Source organism: Pipistrellus kuhlii, unplaced genomic scaffold, assembly GCF_014108245.1.
Source record: "Pipistrellus kuhlii isolate mPipKuh1 unplaced genomic scaffold, mPipKuh1.p scaffold_m20_p_23, whole genome shotgun sequence".
NCBI lineage: Eukaryota > Metazoa > Chordata > Mammalia > Chiroptera > Vespertilionidae > Pipistrellus > Pipistrellus kuhlii.
Genome location: NW_023425522.1, coordinates 7017221 through 7027317, shown reverse-complemented (window position 1 = coordinate 7027317; position 10097 = coordinate 7017221). Strand labels below are relative to the sequence as shown.

The following is a 10097-nucleotide window of genomic DNA, read 5'->3' as shown; positions in this document are numbered from 1 at the left end:
ACCTGGAGGTTTGTTTGAAAACCTGCATAAACATCTTCTATCAGAGGGAGAGTTTACGCTCCTTAGCCAAACAAGTTGTTGGAGATGATGTATTGTGAACGGATTTGTTAAGTCTGAGCTGGGACCGTAAACTCTCCCCGAACCCCGAAGACCACTGGGGAGAAGGCTCGTCTCCGGTCAGTCTCGGTGTGTGTCTCCCCGGGCCTGACCTTGACTGTAAGAAGCAGGCTCTTCCCAGAGGTTGGCCCTGTTCACACCCCAAACCAGGAGCTGTCTTAGCTGTTAGCCGGGGCCCAGCCCCCAGGTCCCCAACCACCATTCACTCACCTTCCCCTGCTCTTAGCTCAAAGACAACATGACCTTACCCCCTGGCCTGTTTCATGCACTGTGTTCCCAGACCCAGGACAGGGTAGTGGGTGCTCAATAATATGGCACCAAGTGTGGAAGGGATGGATGGATGAGACAAAAAACTAGAGCCAGCTGAAACCAGTTTGGCTTAGTGGATAGAGCGTCAGCCTGCAGACTGAAAGGTCCCAGGTTCGATTCCAGTCAAGGACATGTACCTTGGTTGCAGGGGTTTGCAAGAGGCAGCTGATCGATGATTCTCTCTCATCGATGTTTCTAACTCTCTATCCCTCTCTCTTCCTCTCTGTAAAAAATCAATAAAATCTATTAAAAAAAGAAAGAAACTATCGCCAGGAGCCCCTTGTGTCTGCAGGACTAAGTCACCAGGAGAGTGGTCTGGGCTGGGGGCCAGGTGTGTGGGTATGGCAGCTTGGCACCTGTCTGGCACATCAATGCCCAGGTGCCTTTTGGCCCTCTGCTAAGTCCTCAGGAGAAAACTCATCACCGATACTGGGAGCCTGGAGGAATGCGAAGACCCTTTGTAAAAGGACAGAAGGCCACGCTCCAGGAAGGAGGCTCACCCAGTGAGACTGGCGTCGCTGGACAGTTTATTTCCCATGGGGTGACTCTGCGCATCTCAAGTGTCCACCCAGAGCCGAGGGAAAAAGATGGGAGAGCATTTAACTCCTGAAAATGCCTTATAATAACGCAGAGCAATTATATATAGCAAATGCCTTCAAAATGGAAACCCTTTAAACATTTAATTCTTCAGCATTAATACACACAAATGCTATTACCGGGGGGCGGGAAGAGCGCCCCCATAGGGATCGGAGTTTCAACAGGGTTACTTATAAATTATATTACATCGATTTTATTTACCCATCTAGGCAGCCAGAGGGGAGGGATATACAATTCCAAGTAAACACATTCATACCAGGATGAGGAATGCTGGCAGGAGACACAGCTTTGCAACATTAGAAATGTATAAAGTATTTAGCAAAAGTTACAGAAAACAGACCAAACAAGCAAGTTTATTTTGTTAGAAAATTCCACCTTCGTCGGGTTTGTGATGTGCTCGTGTCTGTGGAGGGACCGCCATGCCCCTCCGCCCCCTTGCCTCCTTCCTGGGGGCAGGGCAGAGCTGCCGATGCGGGGCCCCTCACCCAGGGGGGCTGGTGTCCCTTTGAACGTCCTCTCCCTGGGGCCACAAGGCTGCCTGGAAGCCCCAGCTCCCGAGAGCCAGGACCCCCAATGCTGTAATGACGCTGGAAGAGAGCATCTCCCTTGACAGATGGGTCCACAGAGGTCCCGGGAGGGGAAGTGATAACTTCAGGTCCCGGGATAAATGAGACAGCAGAGCAGCTAGTCCCATGCTCTTGCCCCTGGGACCTCTGTCCCAGGGTCACACTGTCCCCAGCAGAGCACCCGTGTGCCGCACCCTTTGCATTCACCTTTGCAATCCCATCGGGAATCTCCCTGAAACACAAAGGATCAATGTCCCCGGAACGGTGCCCAGAGCGGTCTGAGGTGGTCACAGCCCCTCTGCCTCAGAGGCACCTCCCAGCAGAGGCCCCGGAGAGCCCGGCCCAGCGATGGTGAGGGGAAGAGGAACATGCTTTGTCACTTGTCTGAGTCTCACCCCAACCTGCAGCTGTAGGAGCTGGGTCCCTCCCTTCAAGAGAGGCTGGACAAAAATAAGACTGCTAGGGGCCGGCCGGTGGTGAGGGGTCCTCCCCGGCAAAAGGCAGCCCAGGCCTCCAGCAGCACAGACCGTGGCTTCATTACAAGGAGCCTGCGGGCCTGCGCCGGCCTGGACTCAGGGTTACTAGTTTGCCTGGCTGCCTTCCGTGGCTCACTTGTCACTGAGCAGACTGTGATCAGCACAGGGCTTGGAGGAGCTGTCACCGTGGGGGTCCTACAGAGGAACAACCTCATTGTCCATAGCTCACAAAGCTCTTAATCGTAGCTTCATTTGTATCTAAACGGAGGCATGCCGGGGTGTCCTTCTCGTGAGGATTTTAGGTGATACCGTGCACCACTGCGCCGATGGGACCCAGATTCGGTGGGGCCATGCGCGCAGGGCACAGAATTGGGAATGGCTCGTAGGAAGATAGGCTGTAGTAACTGCAGAAGGCCTGAGACCTTCTAGAATCATACCCTCGGTTTGCAGATGAAGCAGATCCAGTAAAGGGCGGTGAGGAGCCCAAGGCCAGTCCCTGCCTTCTCATCCATGCTATGCCCATTCGCTTTCCCCCCCCTTCACCCCCAATGCTCAATAAATGCCAAAAAGGACTGTGCAAGCGAAGCAGACATGAGGGTCCCCAGGAGAGAGGGACCTGCAAGCTTCAGGGCACAGCAGACATGGAAGGCAGCCGAGACCCCACCCACCCCTCCGCCCACTCCCTGGCAACCTTCTGCATTGTCTAATCCTGGCATGAGCCAAAAAAGGCAAGCGTGAGCCTCCAGAACTACCTGTGGGCATGGCTGGCGTTTGGAGAAGGAGCCTGGGGCTGGAAGCAGCCGCACAAACAGGCTAGCTCAACAACATCCAGCCGAGTGAGAGAAGCCAGACGCAAAGGCTACACAGAGTGACTCCGTGTACACAACCTTCTGGAAGAGGCAGATCATAAGGTCAGAGAATTAATCAGTGGTTGCCAAGGGCTTGGAGTGGGAGGAGTGGCTTGACTCTGGGGCTCTGGGGGAATTGGAGTGATGGAAAGATTATGCTGATTCCAGAGGCTGTCCAAGTTTGTCAGAATTCACAGAACCAGTATCCTTCAAAAGGGTGACTTTTCCTGTGTGTCAGTAACCCCCCATCCTGAGTATCAAATACCTCAGCAAACCTGGAAAAAGAAAAGATGGTGCATCCTGTTGGGTGAGAAGGACCAGTGGAGTAAGATGGGGTGCTGGCTAAGTGAGCACGCCGCCATCTGCACCCCATGTAGCATTTGTAAGGTGCTCTCCCTGCCTACGTGGTGACAGCAGGCCTGCGGAATCTGTGTCGATGCCCTGCTCCGGGTCCAGGCCTCGCCCAGCTGGGAGCAGAATCCCTTAAACACACTGAGGCCCCTGACGCCTTTGAATTTTATGGCTTGTGTTTCCAAGAAGGGACTTGGGCTCAGCCAAGAGTTTTCTGCACCCATCGCCTCTCTAGTAATTGGTCAGCTTTCACACGGGGAATCGGCGGCTTCTGCGGCCTTCTGCCTGGGCATCCTCCGGCCCCAGGGGCGCTGGGTAGAGGTGGAGGAGGCCCGGGTGCACCGAGACAGAACCTCAGGACAGCCACTCCTGTGGTTCAGTCGCCAGGGCTTTGCAATACTGTTTAAAAAAAAAAACAACAAAAAAAAACAACCAAAAAACACTAGGCAAAAAAACGGAGGGACCGGTTCCTTTTCCTAGAGGTTGTCACGGCAACCTGCTCACGTTGAAGATCGTTTGCCATAGAGAATTTTTTTTTAACCGGGTTTTCACAGATAAAACTAACTGAAGGCAGGTAGAAGAGGCTCACTTGTTTTCAGAAATGAAAAACCCAGACTCACTCACCCTTCTGAATAAACCCAGTGAAATCCTCTTACAACCTAAACAACCAGGACATAAGCGCAAAGCAGTGACCAGAGAGAGGGTTTGCTACCCTGACGTGCAGGTTTAGATGCTCTGGACTTCATCCTGACCTTGGTTTCACCCAGACTGCAGGGGTGGGGGTGGGGGTGGAGGTGGGGGGCTGCTGACAAGAACAGGGGGCCGGACTGTCGACTCCAGCTCTGCTCTTCAGTTTTAATTTCACTGGCCATGCTTAGACTTCATCCTCTTTGTAAAGTGAGGAGTTATTTAAAACCAAAAAGAAATCTCAGACCTAATCAGTTTTGCTCAGTGGTTAGCACGTCAGCCTGTGGACTAAAGTGTCCTGAGTTCGATTCCAGTCAAGGGCATGTACCTTGGTTGCAGGATCCATCCCTGAGCCCGGTTGGGGCATGTGTGGGATGCAACCAACCAATGTGTCTCTCTCACATCGATATTTCCCTTCTCTCTGTCTCTCCCCATTCCTTTCACTCTCTCTAAAAATCAATGGGAAAAATATTCTCGGGTGAAGGGTAACCAGACAGAAAAAAGAAATCTCAGAAATTCAAGTTGGATATGGGCTGGGAGTCTAGTGACTAGGGCACTGAGCACTTGTTGCTGTCTATCTCCCACCAGTTGGGTAAGTGCCGTATGACGGTAGTTTGCATTATAATTACAGGTTCCCAGTCGGTTAAATGTGGTAGGTTAAATGTTCTCATTCTCCAGAAAGGTCAACATATCCCTGTCTACGTGGGCAATAGAGGGACTGGCAAGAGGGCCTGGCTTGTCCCAAGGATCTGCTGAATAAACAAATGAATAAATGAATGCAGGTCAGCACAACAGACAGTATCCCTGAAAACCCAAGGTCTACAGAGTACCTCTATGTGAATGCCAAGGCCACTAATATGCAAGAACCCTGAAGAAAAGATGTCTATACAAAATCACAGAAAATAAGCCAATACCTTGCCCTCAGATCTAAGCACAGCACTTGTCTTCAGCTAAATGCTTGACGAATGAACAAAAGAGAAAATGTATGTGAAAAAGCTACCGAGACTGAGGTGAAGAGATGAGGAGGAAAGAATCATTTCATCAAACAGACTGGCCCACACTAGGCCAGTTCAGGCTATCCCAGAAGAGGCAGGAGAGCTGCCTCGGTCCCAGGGAGGAGCAGGAGGCTAGAACCCTCAGAGAGAAGGGAGAAGGCAAACTCAATGAGCATATCCACTTAAAATATGTGTTCCTAACAAGGCTATTGGCTTTGAATATCTGAATATCATCCACAAATTAGTTTACTAAGCCACAACGCAGTTGCTACTTGCACCTGTTTTTAATAAAGAACCCAAGAACGGATACCCTGAAATCGGTGGCTGGTGTCATGGCCCCGTCCCAGCGCCAGGAGTGGCTCTCTATGCAGTGGACAGACTCTGGTTGGAGAAGGCCTTCACACTGACCTTTCTGGTTGGGATGCTTCAGTGAGAGAAGGGACACAGTCTGGTTTGCTTTAGTATATTCAGCTTCTCTCTACCATCAGCTGCGAGAGCGCGGTCTGACTCAATGCAGGAGGCACCGGAAGATCCAAGGTTAATACATCATCAGATACGTAAGACTGAAAGACCAGTAAGTTGTGCTCTTAGAATTCTACACTCTGGGGAATATATGGATCCTGTAAGTCCAAAGGAATCGCTGGGGAAGATGACGTAAGAAAGATGGGTTGGTTCTCAGGTGAGGGGTTGCAGGCTGCCACCTGCCCCTTGCTGGCTGCACTTCCTCCTTCAGGTCCCTATTCTTCTTCTGGGCCTTTCGAACTGCTTTTTCAAGACTTCACATGACGGGGCACACGTTTGCTGTGGTCGGGAAGATGAACAAACGATGGGCAAGGACCCGACTGCTGCCCTGAAAGCTCCCTGAGTCACACTCAGACCAGGTCTTACCAGGAACTGGGAGCTGAAGAAGGGGAAGGGGGCCCGGCACCAAGCAGGGCCTGATGAGGGGCTCTGGGCTGTGCAGGAGTTGCTGAGGCCATGGTAGCGAGACGCTGCCCAGTAGGCAACAACCTACTGCGGCCATGTTAAGTCTGGACAGTGACCACCAATGACAGGAAGCCATACGAGGGTCAGTGATCCCAATGCTGGCATATGCAAGCAGGGGGAGCCACTAGGGATGACAAAGGCTTGTCCCAGCCTGTCTCCCACATGGGACTGACCCAGCCCTGTTTAGAGTGTGGAAAGGGGCAGGGATGGGCGGAGGGAGCATCTGCAGAGGGGGAGGAGAGGGACTGGGGATTCTTGGACTTTGCAGAGGATGCCTGATCTACTGGGGAACCCGACTCAGCACTGTGACTGAGGGCCAATTTGCTTGATGAGGTAGTTCCATCCTGACCTCTCCAGGCAGGGTCAGTCTTGGAAGAGGGGAGCTAGGCCTTCTTCCCAAGACTCTTGATCATGAACGGTGACAGGGAAGAGCCAGGATGTGGACTCCCAGAATGCATTGGGGGAAAAATAAAGAAGGAAGGCTGCAAAGGATTCTGAGTGCGGACTGTTGAACGCTGCCTTCTATCCACGACTGTGATCCTGACACTTAGCTTGGAGACAGAGACCTCCCTCCCCTGACCCTCCAAAGCCCTGGAGACCAGAGGGCCAGCTGGAGGAAGGACCTCAGGGCCTCCAGGGACACGAGCATGTGACTCAGCTGGCTCTGGGCAGAGCGATGACCCTACGGTGCTCAGCAGGGACCACAAAGTTCCAGCTTCAGTTTGTTCCCGAAACGGCAAGCACAACGTGGGAGTTGGGGGGAGGGGTCTTCGGCCTCAGAGACAAGGGCGGGGCTGTGGATCCACTTTCTTGTCCTGGGAACACTGGGGACCTCCCAGTGAGGCCGCCAAGCCGCCCTTCTGGAATGGCTGGCTGCAGCTCTCACCCTTCCCTCTCCTCAGTGGGCAGGAGAGTGGGGGAGAGGGCAGCTCCACTTGGCAGCGGGACCCACCACCTCCTCTCCATGGCGCCCCCGGCCCCTCTCCTTGGCAGGACCCCGGGGGCCGCATGTGCCCGCCTAGATCTCCATGTCCACAGGGCGGATGTTGCCCGTCTTGTGCTCTCTGACCCACAGCTCCCTGTCTTTGGCTGGGTCCACTTTTCGAAGCAGCTGGTCCACAGGCTCGACTGTCTGCAAGGGATGGAGGAGAGAGGACGCCATCTCAGATCTCACTGCCTCTGAGGCAGGCTGCCCGCATCTCCGCTGTCACAGCAGCCTCTCGGAGGTTTGGGGGTCCCAGGGGAGGCCCGTGAGGGGCAGACGTGCAGAGGCTGTGAGAGCGGGAGCCGGGACCTCTCGTCCCACCCTGCTTTTTTTATCGAGCACTTGACCCTCCGGACCGCAGGCCGGATGGAAGGGCAGAGTGGCTCAATGGCTCCAGGCCGATGACCAGTTCCACCCTTCGCTCCCACGGCTACCACCACAGAACAGGACCAATGACACTGTCGCGTTAGACATGCTGCATATCGATAGTTCTGGTTCTTTTATCTTTTTGGTAAGAGGTTCGCCGGGGCAGGCAATACCGTCTTCAGCTACTTAACTACCATGAGCGTGGTCATGGGGAAACAGCTCACGCGCGCTGCCTCCATTCCACGCGCTTGGGATGGGTTCCTGTGGGTGGGCAGGACACCCTGCAGGCCTGTCCCCGGGCTGCTCACTGCCCATTCAGGCTCATGTGCAGTGGCCACTCCACCCGCCACGGGACAGTGGTCCCCCTGGGGCCTTGGGGCCTCCGCCCGGGGCGGGGAACTCACGCTTTGGTTGAACATGTCTGTCTCGTGCCGCAGCTGTGTGTACTGGCACAGGTGCTGCCGGATCATCTCCACCCGCTCCACCTCCAGCCGCTCCAGCTCCTGCACAGGAGGAAACGCAGACGTCTGGGACGTGTCCCTCCACCTGGACATGGGACATGCCCTTCCCACCACATGGCCCCAGGCCACCCTCTCACACATGTCGCCACTGCGTAGGCCAGATCCCTCCTGACCCTGATGAGGAACCCGTCCCACATCTAGCGGTGCCGGTGAGGATGCTGGCCCAGCAGCTAGCTACTGCTGGAGGGTGGGTGCTGAGCATTACAGGTGTTACCTATTGTGCTCAAAATAATCTGAAGAGACAGGCTCTGTTCTTGTCCACGTTTTCCAAACAAGAGAGGTAACGTCACCTTCCCATAGTGACATGGAATTACGGGAGGAGCGAAATTTGAACCCGAACTGCTGTGGTCTGACTCATGATTCTGCACCAGTGCAGGCCCGGGTCTGGTTCCCGGGGGGGGGGTGGGGTGGTGGAGACATGGGACGCATGCGGGGTGCCCATGGCTCCCTGGGCCTCTGTCCGCTGTCCACCCTGAGTGCTGAGGGACAGACCCGAGACCAGGCCAGGGGAGGCAGGGGCAGGGGCAGGGGGTGGGGTGGCCCCTGTCAAAGGGAAGAGTGAAAAGGGTTTGTCCTTTGGTCTAGTTGGTACCGCATCTTTGGAACTGAGGGGATCAGGCTGTTATTCTTGCATAACTAGGTCATTGCGCCAGTGATTACCCAGGGAGGGGTAAAGGAGGGGGCTTAATTAGGAGATTAACCAGGAGGAAAAGCAGGTCACTGCCTGTGCCGGACAGGGGTGGCTTTGGCAATGGGGCAACGTGACAAACAGCTGGCATGATGCTCCTTTCCCTCTGGCCCAACGGCCCATGTGCCCACGTGCCCACCGCATCTCACTGCGCCTGGTGCTGACTGAGGAGGAGGTGCTGCCCCCCACAGGAAATCTCGGGAAGGCGGGAGAAGGGCTCTGATGCCTATCCCTCACCCCCTGATCGTGGGTCACCCCCGCTCTCCCTACAGAGCTCCCAGCTTCACCCTCCGCCCCTGCAAGGATCTCCCCTGTAGGAGCTGAGACTCCTCTGGGGGTGAGAGGGTCACGCTTCCTGCAACTTGGCTATTTGCCCTAAAGGGGCCACTGTTTACTTGTTGGGGGTTCCTCAGTTGAACCCGACCCCTCAGGACACAGCCAACCCTTCCCCATGTTTACCCAGCCAGGAAGGGCCAGAGCAAGGATACCAATGAGCTTGGACTCACCCAGAGGCGAGGTCTGGACTCCAAGGTGAGCAGACATAATGACTCTTCACAGTCAGCCCACTCTACCGCCTACATGCCCGCCGGCACCCACTCAGGGCACCCTGAGAGCCAGTCACAGAACGGGTATGCTCACACCTCTGGGGCACTCACCAGCGTGGTGGTCACCATCTCTTCAAACCACTTGGACTGGGCCTGGTTGTAGAGGTCCACACAGCGCATGAGGTCATCTCCTAGGAGAGGCCAAGGCCACGTTACCCCCTGTCTTGTGCTTGCCGTGGCTGCCCTCTGCCCCCTGCCCCCCACAGCCATGTCTTCTCCTCTCCCTGGGGCCATGGAGGCCAGGGGAAAGTGGAGGCAGGAGGGAAAAGCAGAGGACAGAGCGGGCAACCCAGCACCACAAGACACCAGCTTCAGAGTGCCCAACTGAACTTGACCCCAGACACCAAGAGTTCAGGATGGAAGTTTCTCAGTGTGGGGGGTTAAAGTGAAGAGCGGGTTACTCCTAGCACCATCCAATCTAGCATCAGCCAAAGGGATGCTTCCTCTCTAAAGGTGGTAGCTTCATATCACACTGGAGAGTCCTTTTCGGGCAAAAAATGTCACAAGCAGCTAGGTACTAGTTAAGAGTTAAAGAAGAAAAATTTGCAAGTTATGTCTGTGTGTTTGTGTGTGTGTGTGCATGTATGTATGTATATGCATGTTTGTGTATGTGTACATGCAGCAGGATGCCATTCTGAAACACAACACAATGTGTTTGCTGCTGGATGTTCATCCATGTGCAGTGATGGCATGGAAAGTGCTACCCACCAACCCAGGACAGCACTGGCAGGGGGACAGAAAGGCTGGGTGAGAGGAGAGGGGCTCTTTCCGCAGCATTTTATTTCTTAAGAGATCAGAAACAGACATCACCGTTCATCTGGATGCTACGACGCTGTTTTCTGCAATCACAAGTACGTTTGCAAGTTTGTCATTAGAAAGAAAACACACTACAACTGCAAACATGACGAAGGCACCAGCACCCCAGAACCTCGCTACAAAACATGGCTCCCAGGCCCGCAGGTCACATCCCCCGGGAGCCTGCCGGCAGTGCAGCTCTCG

General features: G+C 54.4%; 1 protein-coding gene across 5 annotated transcripts in view; it reads right to left on the bottom strand.

Moving 5' to 3' along the window:
• Positions 1-4367: 4367 nt before the first annotated feature.
• Positions 4368-10097, bottom strand: part of GAS7 (growth arrest specific 7) — a 194911-nt gene continuing 189181 nt past the window's right edge. For all 5 annotated transcript variants that reach the window (XM_036452202.2, XM_036452204.2, XM_045586530.1 and 2 more), the window contains exons 12-14: positions 9150-9229; positions 7689-7787; positions 4368-7065 (exon numbers count right to left, since the gene is read on the bottom strand). In XM_036452202.2, coding sequence (XP_036308095.1) covers positions 6952-7065; positions 7689-7787; positions 9150-9229 — 293 coding nt within the window. In that variant the 3' untranslated portion in view covers positions 4368-6951. The remainder of the gene's footprint in view (positions 7066-7688; positions 7788-9149; positions 9230-10097) is intronic.